Source organism: Natrix helvetica (genome assembly GCF_964273705.1).
Source record: "Natrix helvetica genome assembly, chromosome: 1".
Lineage (NCBI taxonomy): Eukaryota > Metazoa > Chordata > Lepidosauria > Squamata > Natricidae > Natrix > Natrix helvetica.
In genome coordinates, this window is record NC_138548.1 from 107,290,995 (window position 1) to 107,317,877 (window position 26,883).

The window sequence follows — 26,883 nt, forward strand, 5'->3', positions numbered from 1 at the left end:
AAATCTTCAAGCTTTCACATAAATGAACCTGAAAAACAAATTTCTATTTCTATTGGACAGAAAGCAATTGTGGGCCCAAGAGAGAGTAATGATTCCACACCCCGCACTGTGCCAAGTTGGAGATGGGTCCTTCACTCTTCTTGCTTTCCACTTCAAGCAGCATCAGTAGAGTTTGGCCATAATTATATTTATCTCAGGAGTCAATTTTTTTCTAGAATTCTAATGAAATGTTCCCCAAATATAATTTATTTTATGACGGCATAACATGATTTTTATTAGCTAGTAAATCATTTTTGCAGATAGGAAAAATAGCAAACATATTGATTGATTTTTCCAAACAGGATGCTGCAGTTAAGCTTTACTTCATTTGATTAAGTCTGAGGTGATTGTATCCTTTTTATCTGGCGTATGTAAAGCTAATTTTATTATAATTTCTTATAGGAAGAACAATGTTTGCACTCTTTTTTAAAAATAGCATTTAAAAAATAAAAATACATATGGCACCTATGTGCTATCATTTGTATATCTGTAACCCATCTTACTGGACCATACTTAGGATTTACTTGCTAGGAAAGCACTCCAATACACAATGCTTCCTTGGAATGCTTTGTTTTCTTTATAACAGTTAATATTTCCAGCCATATAAATTGTATATCAATATTCAGTTCTTACTTTCATTTTCTATAGAAATGAATGCCCTTGCTATTTTCATGGTATTGACTATCCCCCTGGAGAAAATATAATCACATCTTTTGGAAAGTGGTAAGTTACTCTCATATTTCAGATAGTTTCCAATCAAAGTTTACATATGTCTTAATTTTCCACTGACTGGATTGGTTTTATTCATTTATTTATTTATCATATTTCTTAACTGCCATCTCCTCAGGATATGGTTGGATGCTGAATTTTCTTCAGAAACCTTTTTCTGTGATTTCTTCTTCTTTTTTTTAAAGAAAGAAGGGATTTACATGAGGCATCATGTTGCCAAAGGCAAAGATTCTTCTCCCCCCCGCCCCCATTTCTCATCATGAGGTGGAAGCGATGACTAGTAGCAGGAGTCTGAGATAGGATGAAAGCAGAGGATGTCTTTGCAACCCAGCCACTTCCTTCTTTACCTCCTCAAATGCTTTTTGTAATTTCCTTTTATTATTGATTGTGCTGCCATGATTCAAATATCAGAAATCTTTTTTCAGAAATCTTGTTCATTCAGGATATCCACTTTATGTTTAGATCTTACCTTCTATTCTAACACATAACATTGGACAATAAAGATTTTCTTTCCTGAACACTTTTGGATATATCTTATAGATATTTGCCTGCTAATCACAAAAACAACTGGCAATTTAACCTATCACATACATTTATAGAAATCTATTTTTACATGATGGCACCAGGGCACCTTTCATTGGCTGTGCTACACATTTGAAAGAAACATACGAAAACATGGAATGTTGCTGAAGCACATCCAGTACACTAAGTACAACTTGAATATCTGTGGAGCTCTAAAAGTAATGATTCTGCTCCTTGGAGTACTGTTGTTACATATGTGAATAGGACAACCATGCAAGAGGGTCACATGGTTACATTACATTACATTAAAAAGAATTTGATTCCACAACCAAAAAATGGTACATGAATTACTTGTTGGTCTTGCAAAACTATTTTTGTCTTGGCTTTACATAAAATTCGGAGTGCTGAAAAAAATTGTGAAAGCTATGAGTAAGGAAAGTAAAGGTTTTCATTATTTTAGATAGAGGTTTCCAAAAATAATTGATGCTGAGATTAAGGAAGGCATTTTTGTTGGTCCACGGATTGATATATCATCAGTGACAAGTGATTCAAAGATCTGTTAGTGAGGCCAGACAAATCATTTGGAAAGCATTCAAAGGTGTAGAGAATTTTCTTGGCAACTACAGAGTACCAAACTACATTTAGCTGATTGACAAACTTCTTATCACATACAAGACCATGAAGTGCAATATGTCACTGAAGATTCATTTCTGCATTCACACTTGGGACTTCTTTCCCAAAAAACTAGATGCAGTCAGTTATAAATATGGTGAAAGTTTTCACCAGGATATTTATTTATTTATTTTCATTTATTTATCTTATCTTATTTTATTATTTTATTTTATTTTATTTTAATGTATTTATTTTAATTCATTTTAATGTATTTTTATTAATTAATTAATTAATTTAGTTTCCATGACTGCCCAACTCAACCAAATGACTCTGGGTGTCACTACAATAAGATTTATCAGACACTGAGTACAAATGAAAATCAGGAGAAAAACACTTTTGATCTTGTTGAACTCAAGCATTGTGTTGGAAACATATGATTAAATACACTTTAGTCATTAAAAGCAAATTTCATATTTCTCAAGATTCCTACATGATACAGTAATTATGCAAATTATATTTGTGGTCAGTTTGAAGTTATCATAATCACCAACTTTTTTAAAAAAATGTCTAGTGTAATCTATAATTTCTAGCACAAGAACGGTTCTAAAAGTTATTTGTGAAAACCACATGATTTTTTGTTTGTTCCAAGAGACATAGGGTTAAATTTCCAACTTTAAAAAAAATGTTTTTGTTTTTATTTATTTATTATCATTTTTCCACAGCCACTGCAGAAATGGGATGATGGACTGTGAAGACAACACTGGTATGTAAAGTAAACAAAAACAAATTTAACCCAGATCACTTTTCTCCAAACCGTAGTCTCCTAGCATACTTGCGTGTGATCTATATACAAGACTGGACCAGGAATAATTTACAAAGTACTATTGTGACCAAACCAGTTTAGGATTTTGGTGAGAAATATATTAATGATACAGGTAGTAGCCATATACTCCATCGCTATAAAGTTGTGCAATCCCTTTAAAATATGTTACTGCTAGGCCTCTGTATTAAAGAAATTTATAGAATATAGAAAATTGACTATGACATTATCTATGTTGTATTTTTCTAGATCACAATTGCCCTGAAGAGCAAATCTATGTTAACTGCAGCAATTCACCAACTATGGAACTTGGCAGGGAGAGAACCTGTGAAAATCAACTGCTAAATATTACTATGTCTGCACAACTTCCTTGTTTTTCTGGATGCATGTGTCCCACTGGGTAAGTAAAGAAACATGCAGATAATATTTAGTCTATTTTTTTATCATGCAACATAGCTTCTACTTCCATCAGCACTTAGTGCATACAATTTCATTTATGATTCCTCATTTCCTTTTAAATAATTGAAAACCTTTAATGAACATGTTCAGCTCCAGAACTAAGGAGCAGTTTTGCTCTCTTACTCACCTTTCTTATTTTGAGGCAACACAGCACATAGAATGGGACTACTTGCTGCAGCCAACTTGCTATGGCCAACTTGCCATGGCCAACTCACCACAGCCAACTCACTGCATGAGAACTTGGCAAGGCCAACTTTAATTATTTAAAATAAATAAAAAATATGCAATTTTTATCATTCACATTTCATTCTGTCCCTCTCTTTAATGATTCTATTCCATTGTTTCTTTGATATTACTGTAACTCTTGTCCTGCAGCAAATTGTCCTGTGGTGAATTGACCATGGTGAGTTGGCTGTAGTGAGTTAGCCAAGGCAAGTTGGCAGAGGTGGCTTCCGGCTTCTGCTACTGCTGGTTCATTCAGGGATGCACTTTGGGTGTGCACGCGCTTGATGCACGCTATGCACTCATGCACAGTAGCAAAAAAACTTCTGCATCTGCGCAGAAGCAAAAAACAAGATGGTAGCGCCTATGGCACTGCCGATAAAACCAGTTCGAGGATGTGGCAGGCTGAGTTACTACCTACTCGGCTGAACCAGAAGAGGTAGGAACCCACCTCTGCAAGTTGGCCATGTTGAATTGTTATAGACTCCACAGCATAAGGCAATACAAGCAAATCAAAAGTTTAAGCAGCACAAATATCTATCTACAATACTTATATTTATTCCTTCACATCCTTTGAGTTTCAATGTCTATCTCTTTAAAGCAAGATTTTTCCTTCCCATTAATATTGGGACATTGTTAAGTTGTTAAGCTTTTATGTTTTTCTACTTCATACACAGAGTTCTATTTTAAAAGTAGTTAAAAGTTAAAAGTAGTTAGCTGGAAAATTATGATTTTAAGTTCTGAAATTTCTACCTTTGTAGTAGTTCTAAAGAAGGGAGAAGAGAACATGTGTTTGTTATCTACAAGCCCTGCACAGAGAGATTGGTTTTCACACATTCACAAATTCAGTAAACATTTTGTATCTGGGGCTGCATCCTGTAAGGCCTCATAATATAGGCCAACTCCAGCTCTCAGAAGGAAGTATATACTTTGTGCTTTGCATGACTTCCAATTAGTTATGGTATTCCATGAGTGTCAATATCTATATTTAAAGTTCAGTCTGTGTTTAAAAATAAAAACTCATTAAAATAATATATACAGTTTTGTTCTGGCCCCCCTCCATCCGGTAATGAACGCCGACACAGGCTTAGCTGTTTGCCACTCTTTATTTACAGTAATTATAATCCTGTTGGCTGAAAGCCCAAACACGACTCACAGGCAAGACATTGGCAGCAACCCAGACTCCAACAGATACAGACAAGAGCTTCTCCAGATTGTCACGAATGGTTGTGTCCTGCAAAAAGACTCCCAAAATCTCTTCTTATATACTCTCTTGGGAGGGGCCAAGCCACAACCAACTGGGCTTGATTATCTCTTAGGAGCTTGTCTCCAGAGCTGTTGTTGCCTTCGTTTCTCCACCCTTCTCTGCCGGGCGTCAGGGACAAACTCCCTTTGATCTTCCCCACTGCTCCATGCCTCATGCGCCTCCTAGGGGCTAACCAGCCTCTCTGGTCCCTGCTCTGAGTCTGAACCCTGCCCAGGGTTCTCCATCTCTTCCATAGCTGACTCATGGGGTTCGTCGCTATCTGAGTCCTTCAGCAGCTCCAACGGATCCTGCTGGGCCACAACACAGTTTTATCCTGCTAAGGTGCCAGACATGTTCCTTTCACTTCCTTGAGCTGCTATTTCCGGTAATGATTAGCACTGAATTTTATGACAACATTAATGTTTGGTCATCATTTGTTTTTCTATCTGTGGTAGCTTCCCAATGAATCTTGCTTCTTCTTAGAAATCACATCTATGTCATAGTTGGATAAAACAGAAAAATACCCGTTAAACTATGTTTTCAGGATTCCTGGTTCTTTAACTTCTGGGAGTTAATGTCCAGAAGTCTTAAGGTTGCCAAGTTTGAAAACCCCTTGCCTTAAAGTCCACAAGGGGTAGAAAGGACAGCAATTTCATCTGCTACGTAGTAAAGCATTGTGGTAAACTTCAGCACAATCAAAATTTAAGATAACTGAGGATAGAGGATATCTCAAGTTCCTCTCTCCGCTCTCAATTCTGAATATTGCAATCATCACTTGTACTCATTTGAAAATGAAATATTGAATCCTCTGTGGCAATCTCTATGTATGCCTGTTCTGCTCTAAATGTTCTTCTTGCCCTCAGTTTAAAATATCTTCTGGAACAGATGGCATAACAGATCAAATAACTTGTAAGAAGCTTAAATAAATTCCTGGAACATTTGCTAAAAAAAGAAAAGGCAAAAATCATCACTTTCTAATTTACCCACAAACACACATACAAAAATAATTTTAATGGAATCCAAGAATGTCTCTTATCAATGGCCAGAGAGAATTAGGGGAATAATTGCATATAAGGAATTTAATCTTGAAGCCATGTTTTTTGAGAGTCCTCTTAGGTTATTGTTGGAGTGAAATAATGAATAATGTTTGGTGTATTCTTTATTAAATAAGGCAGCAGTTCCAAAATAGTATAATTCAAAATCATGCACACATATTAGAAATATAACATTAAAATAGCCTGGAGTATTTATTATAAAATGAAATGTTTTTTTTTTAATCCATGCAGTATTTCAAGTAGGAAATCTTAAATTTATAGATTGTGTTCAATGTAACATTAGCAGAAAAAGTATAATAGGCATGCTACGTTTGGTGGTTATGTCTTCATATACTAGAACTCAACAAAGGTGGGATTTTTCTAAATAATTTGTAATGAAATCTTTATTCTTCATCTTAGAGTCTGTACTTCTGAAGCTCAAGAACCAAACACATGAAATAGTAATTGTAATCTATAAAAGTTTCTTTAGAACAGTGAAAATAGCCATTGTAATAAATATAGGTGTTTTTTCCCCCTCTAGGATTTCATAACTCTTTAAAATGAACAGCAATTAAGTGCATTTATCATTGGGTGGAGGAAGGGTGCCAGGCTATGGTTATTGTTTAAATCTTATGCTAAGGCACCTGATTAAGGTGACTGTAAAATTGAATAGTATATTGGTCAAATTCTAGTATCTATAAGTAGTAGCCTTCATTTAATTTTATCTGTAAATTGTACATCAAACTTTGACATTTGTGAATAATAGCCATTCATAGTAAAAAGAACTCATTTGTCATCTGAATGGCATCTTCTTTTTTTATGAATTCTTAGATCCTTGCAATCAATCTGTCTGCCTGGCTTTTCAAAAGAGAAAGCTGTTAGCACTTGTTTTATGTAGGATTATATTTCAGAGATAAAACTTGCACTTTTGTCTTGCCTGGCTAAAGTGATGCTCTTTGTTTCTGAATACGACCTCTTTTGTTGGTAGTTTAAACCAGTGGGAATTTTGTAGTTTAAAAAAGGTGGGAGGGCTGTCTTACTAACTTTTAAATAAGGCCCTAATGTTAAAAGGTAAGAAAAACTATGATGTTGTTACTGATTTTTTTTCTTTCAGAAGATTTGGAGAAAGTAGAAAATTACTTTAATAAAACAGCTATGTTAAAGGCTTTGTTTTTTCATGTTAAGTTCATAAAAGGTAACTTCTATAAATACAGCTAAAGAAATTCTATGTATGTATCTGAAAAAATTGATTGAAAAGAATAGTCATGCCAAAATGTTGTATCCTTTCCCTTTGCCTCTTGGATTTGATATATTATATATATATAATATAGATCTCTCTTCAGATTTTTTTTGTGGAGGAGGAATATGAATTAAAATTAAGAGAAAGACTCACTATGTCTTATTTTTTCTTGAAAATGTTTAATTAAATACAAAGCAGTGCAAGATGTATTTATTGCTTCGGTATTGCTGATCAAGTACCAGCTTCAAAATGCTCACTGAATATAATTTTGGGTTTCTTCCTCCAGAATTAAGAATTTAAATTTTTTTAAGAATTTACTTTTTTTTTAAATTTAAAAATTGCTCTTTAAGAAATATTAGAAGAAAAAAAATCTTATATCTGAAAACTTATTTTATTTTACTGAGAATCCTAGGTGAGAGCTATTTTTCTGCTTTGTTGAAAACATTTTCTTCTTAATTGTTTTTGTTTGGTGATAAAACTGTTCCATTAAGCCAGTATTTGTTGATAGAACTGTTCCATTAAGCCAGTGTTTCTCAATAGAATTATTACATTAAGTCAATGTTGGCAGCTTTAAGATCTATGAACTTCAACTCCCAGAATTCCTTACCCAGCAATTGTTAAGGCTGAGGAAACATTGCATTAAGCACAATGACTGTAATGTTGCATTTGGAATCCAGGAACATTATCACTGGGGACATACCAATACACAACCCAGAACAATCCATTGTCAACCCATTGCCAACAACTGGAGACTATAACAAGTGTTCATTTCTTCTACATGGCTAGTAGTATGCTGCTTTCAAACACTAATAAGATCAGATCTAACCCCCAAAACGACACAGCAAAATCCAGTTGAGTCTAATTCTTTATTTGCTTTCACCTAATAGAAACTTGCCAAACTAAAACTACAGACTACAACCTTCTAAACTACTAGATATGTCCTAAGAGAGTCTAGGGTATGGCTACTCTGAACCAGGGGTGGGTTCCAGCTGCTGCTACTGCTGGTTTGCTCAGGGATGTGCTGCGCATGCACAAGATGATGGCGCCTATAGCGCTGCCGAGAGAACCGGTTCGGTGGCGTGACAGGCTGAGTTACTACCTACTCGGCCAAACTGGTCCGAACCAGTAGGAACCCACCTCTGCCCTGAACCTCTTTCCGCCCACCTCCAGCTCGAGACTATGCAGTCTCTTAATCTGGGCCAGTCTATGGGAACAGTCTTTCTTGTCAAAACTCTCCCATGCTCTGCTTCTCCAGGTGCACATTCCATCACAGATATGCAGAAGTTTGAAGTAGTAGGCACCAAAAGAAGGTCTTCCTGACTAGTTCAATAATTTTGTTGCTTTTTCTCTTGTGTGGGAAATTGGCATGTATCCAGCTGTCTAAAGGTGAGGGCTTTAGCTGGGAGGGGTACCCAGCTTTATATTAACACACCCTCTGTGTGTCCCACATACCTCCCTATTTACATAACTGCAGCTGCAAAAGAGATCAACATGACAGAAGAAGCCATTCTGAAGCGGGAAGGGAAATGTCTAGAGTGAAATTAGATAATTTCATAGATAATTAATTAGATAATGTGGAGAGTGATTTTCATTATATTTGCAACACAGTAGTGTTTATTCTTTACAGTGTGTATTCCTGAGAAATGGTATAATACAGTGGTATAATGGTGTAATATTTTTCATAATCTTTATTCAGTTTGATTTTTTTTATAGATCTCATATGATAGTAATTTTATAATTGGGTACTTGATGCTGCCTGAGAAAGACAAAATCTTGCCTGGGCTTGAAAGCTAAGCAGAATGTGACTTAATATTCATTATTGGGATGGGAGATTATCAGATAGAATATCAATCATTTAGGTTAATTTGAAAGAGATAGAGGCAAATCCTTTCTGGATTGTTGCCAAGGGTAGTACATGGTTGGTACATGAAGTCATGAGGAATCAAGTTTAACTCAAAGAAATCTCCTAATGCTAAGAATATCAGCTGCCCTATTTTAGTTATATTTCCTGTTCCTGTAGAGCATATTGGATTTTATTCAGGATATTATTATATCAGTAAAATAAAATATATTTTCTGGTAATTAATAGTCACATTTTGTTATGTGGTGATCCGGATCTCCTTGGGAACCTTTGCCTAAAGTGCACAAAACTTTTCCTAGAGAAAAAAGTGGGGGGAAATATGCACTTTACCTGCAACTTTATGATGATGTTATTAAATGTCATAATTCACAATTCTTAGTTTGCTGAAAAGTTCTTTAGCTGAAACTGACAGATATGATTTTTCTGCATTTGAGCACACATACTTGCATTTAAAAAAGAGAATACTACAAACCAAGTCTTATTATTCTCTGTACTGTAGTAAGGTTTTTCTCTTTCAATGAAGCTCTTTCTTTTCAGTGATATGGGGTGGAAGATCAATAATGTATCTCAGTAGGATCTATCTTTCTATCTATCTATCTATCTATCTATCTATCTATCTATCTATCTATCTATCTATCTATCTATCATCTATCTATCATCTATCTATCTATCTATCTATCTATCTATCTATCTATCTATCTATCTATCATCTATCTATTATCTATCTATCTATTATCTATCTATCTATCTATCTATCTATCTATCTATCTATCTATCTATCTATCTATCTATCTATCTATCTATCTATCTATCTATCTCTGATTGTATTAAAATATAACTGACAATGAATGTCTATCTGCTGTTTCAACAGCCTTTTTAAGTATGGTGATATGTGCTTCAAGCCAAATGAATGCCCATGTACTTGGAAAGGCAAAGAATATTTTCCTGGGGACAAAGTAATTTCTTCTTGCCATACCTGGTGAGTAGAAATCATTTCCTGTATTCCTTAATATTCATTTTATACATGCCTTCCAGTATGATATTTTGAATTTGTTTTTTTTTCTTAATGGACTCGAATTCCATTTGCACTAACACAGATATTTAAATAAACTTTCAGTGGCTCCAAAATGGATTAGGAAAGAATGAATACAAAGGGAACTACTATTAAAATATTTTATTAGGATTATGATTCAGAGTCATCCTTTTTTACAAATTTAACTTTAAATCCCACTGGGTGGGGGGGGGGCACCAAAATTATTTGGAAAAAAATAAGGGGTCAGACACATGGTCTCCTCACCAAGAAATCTCTTTTTAAAGTCTTTGCTACGAAGACTATTTTGTTCCTTTTTTTATTTATACAATCTTTTTTCATATATTAATATATAAATTATAATTTATCTCCAAGTCTCCCCATAATGTGAGGCTAATAATTTTTTCCAGTTACACCTTATTACCTTTTCAAATCTGAATTCAAAAGGGGATATTTTTTTGGGCTCAAGAGTATAAGAACTTTCTGATTATGATAATTTCACTCTTAATTTCATTGGCACTTTCACAGATTTTTTTAAAAAAAGAACCTAGATCTTTCACTATTCCTTTTCATAAACAGTTTCACCTAGGTTCATCAGCCAAGAGCTGAAAACTGCTTTTCCTATGAACCTTATGAACAATCTTTATTAAAATATGTAAAATAGCATCCCATCACCAGGATTGGTATGAATGTATTATATAAAGGAAGTAACACGTTGAGTTCAACCCTTAGCTCCTTACTTTCCTATCAAACCTCTATTAATGTTTGATTCTTTTGATTCTGCTGGGTAAGCAAAAATAATCCAGGCCTTTCCTTCCAGTCAGCACTCATCCATGCCTTGTCTGAATGCTTTGCCCACTCCAGCCTTGTGCTGACTGACTGCATCCACCTATTGTCAGGTCCTCAATACCTGTTTAGAAGACATTTATAGCCTTTTGGCTGACTGGTGAAGCAACTTACAAGTCATCTCCACTTGGCAGGAAGGTAAATGACCCCCTAGACACCTCCCTTGCTCCCAAACTTCTATACAGATTTAGCTATCATTGATGATTGGCATACAAACACAGAGAAAAAGAAAAGCCTTCAAGAACCTTATTTCAATGGGCTGGTGGCAGTTCTGAAAATACAGTAGTTGGCCACTCCTTTCAGCTTAAAAAAAGAAAATACATTTGTTGATAAATCTAAGCATAATTCTTAACATGTAGTAAAAAAGAATAGGTAAATTGCTGGTATACCCTCTTATCTTCTTGTTAAGAAATGGATCCTTATCGCCATATAAATTCCCTCCACAAATGGTTAGGAAATTAACTTTAGGTCTTCCATCTGAATTAAATGTCAGCCAGTTTTATGGGATTTTCAAAAAGTTTGATAAAAAGTTATCTTGTATGATTATTGTTATTAATTGTTCTTATTTTTAGAGTCACCTCTCGATGAGATGGGCAGTATATAAATGAAATAACACAACACAACACAACACAACATAACATAAGAAATACCTATTATTCAGGCCTAGGACTGAATGGTCAATTGTAGCACAGATTACACTGAGTGTTACATGTGATGATAGACCCATTTTGTCTTATATAAATAATATTGAGAGCAGAAGCACACGTATAGGAAGATGCTATGTTGGCTGCTTTGAAATATGCCAGTTCTGCTTTTAAAATCATCCCACTTTGCTGTTTTGTACAAACTATATGATCATTAGACACAGTGTATGGAATTCAGTGGCAGGTTTGTGTTAGCGGAAGTGAGGAGGGACTCACTTCCCACCGATGAGGGACAGCAATGGCACCTTTCCTATTGCCCCCTATTCTATGGCAGAGTCTATTCTGAAGAACCCCCAATCATTTGGGATACAATGCTGGGGCTGCAGGGTTGAGACGAAGATAGTCAACACACGTGGGACTTCTGCTCATTTGCTGCAGGATTCAGTTCGATGTTTGAACAATAAAAAAAATTGAAAGAAAATAACCAACTAAAGACAAAAAGACATGGATTTTGTAACATTCATACAATTCAGATTTTTTTCTCCTTTTGACAGTTTGTTATTTTATGCTTTTCCTTTCTTTATTTTTCTATATTTGGTTTATTGTTAAAATCAGTTCCTTTTGACATGAGACATGGAAAAAACAATAAGAATGCATGAAAAGCTCATGTTTCCTAATCTAATGATGTCAAATGGGAAAAGATAGGTCTCTTAGCAAGCTGCATGTCCTGTACGTTCAGAGGAAAAATGCATGCCATAAATCAACACATTGAAAATTAATTGAAGAAAAAGCTAAAATAAAAAATTGCTGATTTAACTATGTGAATTAATCAGTTTGGCTTTACTTGTTTTTTGACCTCTGCTTCCTTGCCATTAAAATATCTTAAAATAAGAATCTGAATTAAAATTATTGCTGATAGCATATGCTACATAAAAGAAGTTGGGTTAGATTGGCTAATAACATGCTAGTTGCCTAATAAAGTCAGTTTGTACATTATAATAATTTTTACTTAAAGTTTTCAGCTCCTGATATAAGATACATGTGTAATAAAACTAATGAAATGTTTTAGTCTTTTGAATGTGGGATGTCATGATATACAGTAACTGATTTCTCTCATGACAGCAGTATGTTAGAGTGTGCAGCCTGTTATGAGCATAAGAATACTGATAATTTATTTGTAAGGAATTCTGAAAATGATTTTTAGATACAATAGATCTTTTCTTTTCAAATAAATATCAGCTTATCTGCATGTACAACAACTTTGTACAAGTTCTGAATCAATGGACCTGTGAGTAATTTGTGGGAACTTATTTTTAATAGTCATGCTATTTTGTTAAAGATTATATAGAGAGATTATGGTTTATATTTGCTGTAATTGTTATAAATTTGCCCTGTTTTAGCATCTGCAGTCATGGCTCATTTAAATGCAATTTCCATCCATGCCCATCAATGTGTACTACATATGGAGATCGCCATTATAGAACCTTTGATGGCCTGTCTTTTGATTATGTTGGAAACTGTAAAGTTTACCTGGTTAAGGTAAGACTTTATTTTAAAGCATGTTCAGTTTTTAAACTAAGTATTGTGCTCTGCAGTTAAAAAGAAACATAAACAGAATAGGAAAAGAATTTAGTTTAATTACTCATAGTGAAAATAAGTTTGTTTTATTCAAATTTTAATTATTATACTTGGAACTGTTCATATATGGATATACTGCATTGAATGCAATTGTATTTGGTAAATATATGTATATATACGAATATGTGTGTGTATGTATGTGTGTGTATGTATGTATGTGTGTATGTGTGTGTATGTGTATGTATATATGTGTGTGTGTGAGAGCAATTTCAACCAAACTTGATACACAGATGACTTTCTCTCTGGAAACAAATACTGTGCGGGTAAGACACCTCTAACATCCCTCAGTGTAATGTGTCTGTGTGTGTTCCAGCTTAACCCTGAAACGCCTAGGCCGCTGAAACGGAAAGGAACGAATTATATCTATAGTGTCAAATCATAGTACTTTTGACAGTGATAGTGTGCATTAGTGTGATAGTGTTAGGATAAAGCCTGTTGTTGCCATGGTAACAGCTTCACAGTACTCCACAAGGGGGCTCCAACCTAATACAGAATTAGGATAAATAAATACCCAGGCAACGTTGGGTTATTCGTTAGTAAATAAATAAAAATCTAGGTGAAATAAGTAATTCTCAGGCTAAACCAAACCATGATGTAAAACACCAAGCAGAAGCTTCCCAATCTCCAGGAAGAAGAGAATGACCGGGTGAGCAGGTGATGTGAGAAGGTGATGTGACTCAAATGGGAGGAAAAACATAGAATGCATACATTTGAGCAGACATATATAGCCACTGATTCAGCAAAGCAGTATATCTTGAAACCAGTCTTTGGACATCCTGGTTGCTTCTCCGATAATTGTTGCACTCCTTCATCTCATTGAATTCCTCCTCCTGTTTAGGGCAGAATTATGGAAGAAGGAGTAGGCAAAGCATATGCTGCATATGGCTGGAAAAATCCAGACAGCTACCCTTAACAAGATGGCAGCAAAGACATATCCCTATTTCTGATTCATTGCTACCATCTAGTGGTCTTCTTCAGTTTCATAGTCTAGCTAAAATAACCCTAAAAAGAATTATTTTCAAATGGCTGAATTTTAAAAAAAATAGAATATTTGGTAGGATTTGAAAGGTGAGTGGAGAGCCTTGCCATGTTGACAACCAGTGTGGCTGTGGTTGGTAAGGAACAGCTATGAGACTCTTGTCTTTCATTTCACTCTCCTGTCCTCAATTATTGCAGCTTTGGAAGGAAGTCTTGGCACTCCAGCTCTTATACTAATGGTGAGCTCCACCTGCAAGATTTTGTCTTGGGGGCTCAGAAAGCTCTATGTATTGCCTTACTGCTGTCTTGTTAGACTTATCAGTATGAAGTTGTTGAATTAAAAATCATATCTGAATATAATTCCTGAATTAACAATCTTATTAATGGCTGATCGATGACGTGGTGGCATCATTTTCTTTGCTGCATCTTGCAAAGTAACTGTTCCTGCATTTATGCCACAGACAGTGGAGAAAGAAGAGGAACAGATTGGCTGAACACTTTGCAAGTTGGAATCAGCTGCATTTATTTTTATTTTTTTTCTGCAGAGTTCCTCAATTACTAGTTTCTCAGTCATCATAGAAAATGTGAACTGCTTTAACATTGGAATCATTTGCAGAAAGTATGTTTCCATCAACGTAGGAAAAACGTTCATAATATTTGATGATGACACTGGAGATCCGGTAAGCTATAGCAGAACAGAAGTTAAGATATACTGTATAGATAATGCATCAAACCCAAAACACCGTCATTCATTTTCATATTGCATGATAAATATTAGCAATCCTTGAACTTCCAGAAAACTGTTAAAATTAGTCATGCTTATTTATCTATGTTTTAGTCTTCCTTTTCTTTAAGCAGTATGGATATGTACAGGTAGTCCTCCACTTACAACAGCTCATTTAGTTACAGTTCAAAGTTACAATGGCACCGAGAAAAGTGGTTTATCATAATTTTTCATATTTATGACCGTTACAGCATTTTGATCACATATAGTCATGTGATCAAAATTCAGGCGCTTGGCAACTGACTCATATTTATGACTGTTGCTGTGTTCCAAGATCCCCTTTTGCAACCTTCTGACAAGCAAAATCAACGGGGAACCCAGATTCACTTAACAACTGGGTTACTAATTTATCAATTGCAGTGATTCACTTAACAACTGTGGCAAAAAAGGTGGCAAAATGGGGCAGAATTTACTTAACAAATGTCTCACTTAACAACAGAAATTTTGGGCTCAATTGTGGTCATAAGTCGAGGACTACTTGCAACTCTTCATGAACAATGCTTATATGCCATCACACAGTACCTATCTGTTTCTTTTGTTTTACATTTCCATGTTATACAAGCATCTGGCATCATCTAGTGGATGAGATCTTAAAGTGGCTAGAAAATAATAAATAGCTTAGAGAAGAGGGCACAGTGTAATTCTCACTTGAATTGTACGTCCAAAAACATTTTTAACAAGTCCAGTGTCTCTTGGATTGCTGTTCTTATTCACATCAAATGTTTTTAAAAGTAGATCCACAAATAATATGCTAAATCTAAACAGAACCATAATATGGTTGTTTTCCTAAATGCATCTTTAAATTATATCATAAAGCTTTCATTAAATTCCTATAATCCGTTATGCATGTCTGACATTTAATAGAGTCATCTAAGTTACATAGATAAACTGCAGCAAGTGTATATATGGAAGGCTGGATTTTTCACCATTGTTCATTTTCCTAATGAACACATCACAGTAATGTGGGATCAAAGAACAACTGTTCATGTCGAGACAGGGCCTCAGTGGCAGGTAAGACGAAACTTCTCTTACGCTTTTAATTCCTTATTGACTTCATTGGGGCAGATTTAAGTTTCTATTTATAACATCCACTGGTATAAATGGAATTTTAAAGAGTGGAAAGTTGGTTTGTGTTTGTTGGTCGTTGTGGCATAGGATTGTAATGGTCTGCTGTCGTTGCTATTTTGCTGGTGTAAACCAACATGTGGAACAGGAAAAGCACCCCAAAAGTAGCGGTGGTGTCATGAGGGCTGATGAACTGATCTGGCAGCTACCCAGGACTATTTCAGTGAGATGTTGAGATAGCAGTATCGTTGGTCCAGCCTGGTCCAGAGGTGTGAGGTTAAAGCTGGGAGGGGCACCGTCTCCTTAATTGCTGGAGGACATAGCCTCAAAATTGGAGAGAGAGAAAAAAGGAGAGAAGAGAGAAATTCTATGCATGGCCTGATTAGAGTGATTTGAGAGAAGGGTTGGAGAGACAATCTTAAGTGTGGGGCAGTTGTTGGGTCCTGGTTGAAAAGGGAGAAGAAAGGTCTAGGGTGGCTTTCATGGAAGAAGGGAAGGGAAAACCTAGAAGGATGAGAACTCCACCCAAGAATAGGAAGGAGGGGACGTTGCTGACTGTATTAAGCTAGTACCTTTAGTTCCCCCAATAGGGAAAGGAGGGGATCAGCTTTGGAGAAGTCCTGATCTCTGAGGAAGAACTGGGCAGAAGTCCCTGAGAATCAGAGGGGGCATTCTATCGGTTCAGACCAGTTTGCCTGAACTGGTTGCAGAAAGTGTGGCTGGCCCCACCACCCACCCTGCTCTATGGCATCCCATTTAGGCCCTTTTTCCGCCATAAGTTGAAGGCTGAGCGCATGCTCAGAGGTGGCGAGTGTGAGCGAAATAAGCACGCCTGTGCACTCACATTTGCGAACCGGTAGGGAAGGTAAGTGAATACCACCCCCGCTGAGAATGTTCTTCGCCCAATGGAGAAGCAGCAAGTGTTTGGCTGAACAGAAGGTCATGCCATGCTGAACTCACTGCAGGAATTTATTCCAGCCTGTCCTTTTCATTCTTTCTTTTGTCACGCTCAAAAACAGGGGAGGGAGCCAGAGAGCTAGAGATTGGATAGTCTCTGGGAGAGAGGTTTAGTAGGAAACCTGATACCAGTATTGTTTGTATTGCATTGCATATAAATGTTGCAAATATTTGCTATATATAATACCACTGATAATAACAAGCATTAAAACTTTCACTGTCTTGTTTTTTTTCTGTATCTCTTGCCACCATTGCAAAACAAAGCACCCCCAGTTAAAAAAAGAACCTGTTTGTCACACTCTGATAGTCTTTCATTGGCTTAAACAACAGTAATATGGGGGGAAATGGGCAGGGGGGAAAGCTTAGATTTACACTGAATAGCATTGAAGAGGGATAGTCATGTCACTGATGTCACTGGAAGAGCGTGGCATAACTTTACAGCACCTTTTCAGGTCGAGGATTTAATTTATCTAACGTAAATATATGCATTAAATCTAATGGATTCTCTTCCGTTGGAGAATCTATTTTACAATTTTGGGGTTATTTTTAGCTGACATACCAATCAGCAATTTGCCATAAAAGTTTGGTAGCAAAAGGGGCTGGCTGGGAAGGCTGCATGCACATTGTGCATCTACTGGTAGCCCAATAGAATTTGGGTTGTGTGTCAGTTGCACCCATTCTTCAACTGGGGAAATTCTACTTCCTGTCACTCATGCCCTTGTGACCTCCTATCTCTATTACTGCAACATTTTGTACATGTGGGGCTGCCTTTGAAAAGCATTTGGAAGTAAACGGTGCTGGATAGTTGAGACATGTAATGCCATTGCTTTGTGATTCACATTGATTGCCAGTGTGTTTCTGGTATAGTTCAAGATACTGACTGAACTTCATAGTTTAGGACCAGGTTACCTGAGGGACTGTCTTCTAATTGTTTCTAGCCATTCAATCCAGTTCAACAGGATGGTCATACTCTGAGTCCTGTCAGCCAAGAAATGTAGCCTAGTTGGGACCTGGAGGTGCATCTTTTCTGCAGTAACAGAACATCCTCCACCCAAATAATAAGGGTGGCCCTGATCTCATTGGCCTTTCATACGGCCTTGAAGTCCTGGCTGTGGGCCTGGGCCTGGAGTACCCTGATTGTGTTAAGGTCCCTGCTTCCTGCTTATGTTAATATCTATGGATAAAATTTTCACTGCTGAATATATTATTTTTTTTCTATTGTACTTTAATTGGCTTCAACTGATGTTATGATTATCCCCCCCCCCGAGTCATGTGTGGATCATATAAATTGAATAAATAAATAACACTACTGCCTATTTTCCCTATAACAACCACCCTTGATATAGGTTGAAGTGAGAGGCAGTTACTGGCCCAAAGTGTCCCAGCCAGCTGTCAAACCTAAGGGAAGGCTAGATTCTATGTTATTAATGTGAAAAATAATCATATCAAATTTGGGGTTATAGATGTCTTTAATTAAGAGTTATTCATTTTGCCTCTTGCCTAGGGTGAGCTGACTGGATTATGTGGAAATTTTGACTCCAAAACAATAAATGAAATGAGAACTCCAGAAAATTTTGAGTTAACAAATGCACAAGAATTTGGAAGCAGTTGGGCAGTTGTTGAGGTAAAGTATTGGAGGATGGCCCCTCATTATACTGTTTTTATTGCCTAAAATCAAGCACCAAACATAGTTACTGATTTATAATAGCGTATAGATGTCAGATTTCTATGAATTCAAATACTTGGAGGGAATGCAAAGAGAAAGAAGATGAATTATTCAGTTTTGGTCGCCACGTTGTAGAAAAGATGTGGAGACTCTAGAAAGAGTGCAGAGAACAGCAACAAAGATGATTAGGGGACTGGAGGTTAAAACATATGAAGAACAGTTGCAGGAACTGGGTATGCCTAGTTTAATAGAAAGAAGAACTAGGGGAGACATGATAGCAGTGTTCCAATATCTCAGGGGTTGCCACAAAGAAGAGGGAGTCAAACTATTCTCCAAGGCACCTGAGTGTAGAACAAGAAGCAATGGGTGGAAACTAATCAAGGAGAGAAGCAACTTAGAACTGAGGAGAAATTTCCTGACAGTTAGAACAATTAATCAGTGGAACAGCTTGCCTCCAGAAATTGTGAATGCCCCAACACTGAAAGTCTTTAAGAAGATATTGGATAGCCATTTGTCTGAAACGGTATAGGGTTTCCTGCCTAGGCAGGGGGTTGGACTAGAAGACCTCCAAGGTCCCTTCCAACTCTGCTATTGTATTGTATAATATTGTATTGAATGCTCTGATTTTGTTGCTTAGGAATTTTTGAACAAAGACTTTACCTGTAAACCCTATTTTCCAAATGATGCAAATTCCTAATTTTTCAAAGATTTTGTAGATTGCACTCTTTGCAAAAACCACATAGCCAACTTCTGTTGGCGGCAGAAGTTATTTTTACATTGATGAAGGTGGCTGAAAACAAGAGGCAGAGTGAAAGCATGCCTTGCACATTTATTCAAAGATGTAGAAGGTTGGAATAAGCATGCTGCTGATATAAACATTGCAATTAGATAAACTAAATTTGGGATTAATGACTATTCCTCTGAAAGTAAACTAGTGTTTTCTACTGTTGCAGCTTTGATATTTTTTCTCCCATTTAAATCTTAATGTAATGATCGGGTTTTGACTTCTTGGGGTGTTTCCGGAAGGCTAGTCATGCTTACGATAGATTCTAGCTAGGTTTCTTTTTCCCATATCATCCTTTTAATAGGTTTGGCATACTATTTTTCTCTGTTCCAGTGTTTTGTATAATATTGCATGCCCACAGAAAAGGAATTATATGCTGCTCATGCATCTAAATTAGCTTTTCAAATCACCAACATTCTTTTGCTAACATGTATTACAGATTTCTGGCACTACCTGTAGAGGAATTTTTGTGTATGAGATCACAGCCACATGTTTTTCATGCTTTTCATGATAATCCTAAGAATTAGAATTATAACCCTCCAAAAAAATCACATTTCCACAGAAATTAAAAATGTGACACAATTTTCATGATTCCACTCTTCAGCTTTCCCCCAAACATGTTGCTTTAACAAAAACAAAAGGTATGGCAATAGACCAATATGCATCATGTTTTGGTAGTTGTTAGGGATTTAATATTTCCATGCTGCCAGTAATCAAACTATCTGTTTGACTCAACTCAAACTGTTTGTTTGTGATTCAGTATCTAATTCAATATGCAGTTATGTAGGAGTCTATGTCTTCCTCCTAGGAGGCGTATCTTACATGTAGTCGATCTCAGAGAATACCAGCTTATGGCCATTCTTCTTTTTTTCTTTTGTTTTTGAATTCAGTGTGTTGACAGCTCTGATATTCGGCATCCCTGCATTTTAAACCCACTCAGAGAAGCATTTGCAAAGAAAGAATGTGGAATACTGTTAAGTGAAATATTTGAGTCATGCCATCCAGTGGTGAGTAACAATACAGAAAAAAGTTAAGGGTGTAGCATTTAAAGCAAGATGTACCCAGGTGGTCTAGTAGTTGGTCCTGGAACACTGCTGTTTGAAACCCAAACCATTAATATTCGGTGTCCCACAGGGTTACATCTTGCTCCTCATGCTGTCCAACCACATGAAATCACTGCGGGGAGAGGGCATCTGGCAATCATAAGGGAAACATGAGCTGAAGCTCTGTTTCTCCTAACTGTCCAATATCCAAAGAAGCAAATTAAATACTTCTTTCAATTAATAGGCTGGATGATGGAGAGCAAGATGAGAATACAGACATTGATAATTGATCATTTCTGTTGATAATGAGAAATTGCACTCAATGATTAAAATCAAGCCTATTTCTGTTGGGGTTGCATTCCCTGTGAAGCAGCAAATGGCATTCTGGAAGTGAATGTTTCTTGATATTTCACTATCACTGGCCTCACAAATAGCTGCTGTATGGCAGCTATGTCACTGATTTGTGGCCTTGGCTGCATCATGTTTTGATTAAGGTAATGCACTCTACATGTGCCTACCTTAGACAAAAATCCAAGAGTTACAAATATAAAATGTGTTAAGTTTCCAATTGATGTAATATGCAAGGATCATGTTTAACTCCTAAACTGAAAGAAATACACCACTTGCCAGTTTTACTGGATGGCAATTTAAGATGCTAGCATTAACTTTTAAAGAGAGCTAGTTTTGTGTAGTAGTTAAAAGATCAGACTACAAACTGGGAGACTCTGAATTTTCATCCTACCTTAGGAGCAAAGCCAGTAGGGTGACCTTGGGTCTATAATAGCTTCTGGCTCTGGGAAACAGGCAAGGGCAAACTACTTCTGTAAAACCTTGCCAAGAAAAACCTTGTCCAGGCAGAATTGGACACAATTGACTGGAAGATTTTAAATATATATATTTAAAGAGCTAAATGGCTTAGGACTTGATCTTCCAAGAGACTGACTTTTTCCATGTCTATCCAGCTGTTCATTCCTGAAGGAGATGTCTTTTTGAACTGTCAAAGACTTACCTTTGTTGTATTGTTATATTAATTGGGTTTGTTTTTTGGATTGTTTCTAATTTCCTTTTAACTTTTGTAATATGTGTTTTTTAATGCTGTACGCCGCCCTGAGTCCTTTGGGAGAAGGGCGGCATATAAATCCAATAAAACAAACAAACAAACAAACAAACAAACAAACCTTCCTTGTGGAAGTGCAATGACATTCAAGTTTTATTCATTTCATTTATTTGATATATTTCTATCTCTCTTGCTTCCAGTCAAGCCAGTCTGTGAAAAAAAAAATGTGACAGACCTACAAGTTCCAACTTCCAGCAAATGTAGGGATCAATACAGACCTGATTAGAGTTCCAGATTTGAAAAGCAAATCTGATACAAAGTGAGCACCTATGAGAAATACTTCAAATGAAGCATGTTTTTTTCCCTTGGGTTGTCATCAGCTGCAAAAGCAGCCATGCAAGACCAGGAAAAGTCACAATTACTGTATTTTTCAGAGTATAAGACACTCCCCCTCCCTCTTCCCAAAGGAGGGTGAAAATTTGGGTGTGTCTTATACACGGAATGTAGCCAAAAACTGAGGCATGGATGAGGCGATGGTCTGTGTCAATCCATGCAACCTGGAGCAGCTGATTGAGGCTATTCTGGGAGGCCAATCCACCCGCCAATCAGCTGCTCATGCTGAATCAGGCTGCAATAATGTGCTGAAGCTGACCTAGCTGTTCACTATTTGCTGCAAGGACGTGTCAGAGTTTGCAGGAGCAATCACATTCAGAAAGCACACACAAGTAACTGATTCAGTCGGATTAAATAACTTCTCTTTATATATAATATAACACATTAAGTAAATATACAATACCAAAAGCAGGTTTTTCAATGTAGTAATTCAGCAGAGAAGTTTCATTTTTAGTTTTAGTTTCAGATATCCGCACAGCATACAGCCTTAGTACAGAACAAGCCACGCCTTGGCTTCTTGCTGTCTCCTTCCTTGTTGCTCGCACAGCAAATATTGTTTATTTCCATACATCCCTCAGCTCTCTCACACACTGACAGGATGCTAACCAGATAAATACCATGGATGCTGGTAGGCAGAGGCAGAATATTTTTCTTCTTATTTTCCTCTCCAAAAACTAAGGCATGTCTTATACTCTAATGCATCTTATAGTCCAAAAATGCAGTATTTTAAAGTGTTCTCCCAAGGTGCAAGGAGCCTGCCTACAAATACAACATGCCACATTTTTCTTTTGAATCCAAGTTTTTGTATAAACCTCCAGTATAGAATGTCAGTTAACGTTATATGGGCCTATGTTCTTGTCAATATAGATATTATTTTTTCTCAGTAATAATTTATCTCATTTCACTATTTAAACAATACAAATATCAGAAAATGTACGTATGCATAGGATGTAAACTAGACATTTTAATATTCATTTATATTTCACCAAACAAAAACATTCTACCTCTGTTAAAAGGTAGCTTCTTGGGGCAAAAGATATAGGAGATGGTTACTACTAAAACCTTCTCCTTTATCTACCCCTCTCCCCCATTTTGAGAGTTTCCTGGTATCCAAAGGCAGATTTTCTTTGGTGAACGTGGCTGCAAAGAGGAAAAACTGGCTAAGGGCAACTTCTTCCCTTAGTTGGAGCATCTGTGGATTGGAATTCAGAGAATGTTCCCACCAGCAGGAGAAAATTTAAGATTGGACTATAATGCCAAATACAGATAAGTAATAAATATTACGTGATATGTTTCATAGACATGCCCCTAAAATTTAGTTCAGATGCTTGCTCTTTATGTATAAATCAGTATTTAAGTGGGGATGATTTATTATAGTAATGTTTATATTTTTCAGGTTGATGTCACTTGGTTTTATTCAAACTGTTTGATTGACACATGTGGTTGTAACCAGGGAGGGGATTGTGAATGTTTCTGTACAAGTGTTTCAGCCTATGCTCATCAGTGTTGTCAACAAGGAGTTACAGTAGATTGGAGATCTCCTAGACAATGTCGTAAGTATGATAATTAGGATGCATTTACAAACCTTGCAAAGCCATACAATCAGTTTGATTTTGCTTCTTCATCCATGAATATTCAGCTAGCGTTTGATTGTGTAATTTTCCTTTCTTGCATTCAAGAATTGGCAAAAACTCCTGCAGTTTTATGAAATCAGGCACATTAAATATAATACAAAAGTATCACTCATAGTAGTCCGTCCATCCATCCATCCATCTATCCATCCAAAGCTACTGATAAGTGCTGTTCTATGTCTCAGTGACTTTTATCATTTAGTTAATTACACTATCTGATAATGGGAGGCCAGGTTTCTTATATCGAAACTTCATTATCATTCCTGCTACACCTTTATAGGCTTATATATAAATATAAATTCAAAATTGCAACCACAGACAGCAGAAAATTTGCCCATTTCTGATTTATATCCGGAATTCTGTTCTGAGTATCAAATATAAATGAGATGAAGAAAGTAAGAAAATATGTGTAAAGATTTTTTTAATGTCTATTTGCTTGAACTGTAGACATAGCAATAATTTGAATAATAGCTCACGAATAAACTTTAGAGCACAGCTCTTTTTTCTCATTCTTACAACTTGTACTTGGGTTAAAATTATATCCTGCGCTTAAGTATTTTGAGAATGTCTGTGGTTGCTATTTTAAAATCAGATTATTATTCTGATACAAATGTGGTTTGTGTTCATAGACAACTGTGATATTGTTTATTATAGGAAGGACAACTGAAATTATTACTATACCACTAGAGGTCATAAAAGGATAAGTTTTTTCTTATTACAGTCAGTGAAAAGAGTTTAAATCATTTCTGCCAGCTTTAATTTGTCTTCTCAGTGGAGATGAAAGCAAAATGGCTTGTGTATGCATACATACATTCTAATTGTTTGCTTTTGTTTTTTTATAGCATATGATTGTGAATATATCAATAAAGGTAAGCAATGATGCGAGAGCTAAGTATTTTTCCTTATGCCTCCTTCCATGTTAGTGATACTTTGTGCAATACATTGGAATATGTTATTTAAATATATGTATGTAAATGTGTCATTATAGTGTTCAAATAAGTAAATAATCTAACAATTTGTCAGGCAGGCTAATTCACAGAATTATTCTTTGCATCTCAGACCCAATTACATTCTTACACTCTTGATCAGTTAGCTTTTATTTTGAGAAGTATATCAGGTAGAAAATCAAGGAGTATATGAAAAGAAAAAACTGAAGAAAGTAAGCATATCTCAGTAGCAGTTTTTCTTCTCCTTAGCAATTTTCTGCTCTGAATGTTTTATCTTAACTTTTAATATTTAAAAGTCATTAATCTTTTTGTTTTCCATGGGAAAATAAGGATATTTTGATTTAGCTCAATGCTTTAGTACTGATATATAATGTTTCATGCATATTCTGATTTGATTATTTGGGTAGTATACTATGTTGATTTTTTAAAAAAAGTATCACTGTATATTGCAACTGTTTAATTCATCATGGATCTTTTCTTTTGCCATGTAGATTTTTAGTCTGTTAATAGCGCATAGTATAATGGTGTCAAACTGGCGACCCGTGGGCCAGATGGGTCAAGCGCAGGCCACACCCACCCCAGCTCCGCAAATGGAAAAATCATCATGATACGTCATGTGTCATCAACTTGACGCCATGAGTTTGACATCTGTGACATACTGCTTTTCTACTATCAAATTACTTCCTAAGCAGTTACAAACATTTCATAATATCACAGAAGCTCAGTCAATAGTTAGAAGGTCCTAATTTGAAAAATATGAGTCTAGTTATTTGCCAGACTGAACCCTCTGAGCTTTTGTAATAGCTAAGGATGCCCCATGTTTTTTTTTATACTTTTTCCACATTGCTGTTACATTCTTAAAAAATAATCTGCATGCCCAGCCTGTGTGCCACAAGATGTACAATGAGGAATATGAGAATATTTTACAAGTGCAGTCTCATAATTAAAACCAAATAATCTCTTTACCACATCAGTCCTTTTAGTTAGTGGTTTATGTTTTTAAAAAACCTTAATTAACGATAGCTCTTACAAAATGCCTTGAGGTGTATGCTCTCTCAGACCATTCCTTTGGGATCTCAGTATGAGGAAACAAGCAAATCCTCAGGTGAGGAGCATGTACACATTTACTGCATATAACATTTGGAAGATGTATTTAGCATACATCCTTTTTTGTTGTTTTGTTTTTGCTGATTTTGGTTAAACAGGCTCTTTCTTTTCTTTATTCCTTCTTTACTGAATTTTAGCTTTTTTGCCCATTTTAATAAATGTCTGATGTAAGATTAGATTCAGGCAGATCATTTATGAAATCAAGTTTGCAAGAGTTCTGTAGTTCTAAATTAATGTTTAAGATCCATAATGCTTACTCTTGGGAATGCCTGCTATTGATGGTGTTTTCTTTGCTGCTTTCGGACTGATTGATAAACCCATGATGCAGACATTGAGACAGACACATCAGAACATGTAACTTTTTTTCTTTCTTGGCAGTTCTGGGAAAAGGTCCCTACAAATTGGTTAGCTACTTGGATGGAAAAACTATAATCGCAGCAAAACTGCAGGATGGTTCTGTTTTCCCAGCAAGAGAAGATGACTTAGCTTCGGGGGATGCTTTAACTTTCATGCTAACATCACCACTGTATAAGCCCAAAGCACATGGTAAATCTAGTAACTCTGTAAAATAGATCTGTGGTACTGAACCTCGGCAACTTTAAGTTCTGTGGATTTTAATTCACAGAATTCTCCAGCTAGCGTGGTTGGGGAATTCTGTGTGTTTAAGTCCATATATCTTAAAGCTGTGGTGGTTAAAAAACACTATTTTAGATAATATATCAGAAGCAATTTAAATATTTCTTTCTTTCTTTCTTTCTTTCTTTCTTTCTTTCTTTCTTTCTTTCTTTCTTTCTTTCTTTCTTTCTTTCTATCTATCTATCATCTATCTATCTATCTATCTATCTATCTATCTATCTATCATCTATCTATCATCTATCTATCTATCTATCTATCTATCTATCTATCTATCTATCTATCTATCTATCTATCTATCTATCTATCATCTATCTATCATCTATCTATCATCTATCTATCTATCTATCTATCTATCTATCATCTATCTATCTATCTATCTATCTATCTATCTATCTATCTATCTATCTATCTATCTATCATCTACCTACCTACCTACATTCCAGATGCTAGTTTACAAATAAGAGGTGAACATTGTTACTGGCCATATAGTATCAATAAGCATTCAGAAACATCTGACTGGTTAATATTGCTGGTAGAAATACTCTAGATGATTTTGTTCAGAGCCAGCCAAACAATTTTTATATTCTCACAGCCAAATTAACAAAAGTGATTTCTCCCATTTCGGAATTTTAGCAATAGCCATAGCATGCACTGAGACTTACATTCTGCTTCACAATGATTTACAGCCCTCTCTAAGCAGTTTACAGGGTCAGCATATTGCCCCCAACAATCTGGGTCTTCATTTTATTGACCTCGGAAAGATGGAAGGCTGAGTCAAACTTGAACCAGTGAAAACTGAACTGCCGAACTGCTGGCAACCGGCAGTCAGCAGAAGTAGCCTGCAATACTGCATTCTAACCACTGCGCCACTATGACTTTTAAGAAAGTTTCAT

General features: G+C 36.0%; 1 protein-coding gene across 1 annotated transcript in view; it reads left to right on the top strand.

The window, feature by feature from the left end:
• The window catches only part of OTOG (otogelin), a gene marked incomplete at both ends in the record, with an annotated part of 109,987 nt that overhangs the window by 37,242 nt on the left and 45,862 nt on the right, over nt 1–26,883 (top strand). Inside the window, 12 exons of the mRNA XM_081946019.1 lie at nt 688–762; nt 2,625–2,665; nt 2,972–3,122; nt 9,656–9,763; nt 12,705–12,843; nt 14,466–14,600; nt 15,569–15,715; nt 18,231–18,350; nt 20,067–20,183; nt 23,066–23,222; nt 24,143–24,169; nt 25,733–25,900. Coding sequence (XP_081802145.1) covers nt 688–762; nt 2,625–2,665; nt 2,972–3,122; nt 9,656–9,763; nt 12,705–12,843; nt 14,466–14,600; nt 15,569–15,715; nt 18,231–18,350; nt 20,067–20,183; nt 23,066–23,222; nt 24,143–24,169; nt 25,733–25,900 — 1,385 coding nt within the window. The remainder of the gene's footprint in view (nt 1–687; nt 763–2,624; nt 2,666–2,971; nt 3,123–9,655; nt 9,764–12,704; nt 12,844–14,465; nt 14,601–15,568; nt 15,716–18,230; nt 18,351–20,066; nt 20,184–23,065; nt 23,223–24,142; nt 24,170–25,732; nt 25,901–26,883) is intronic.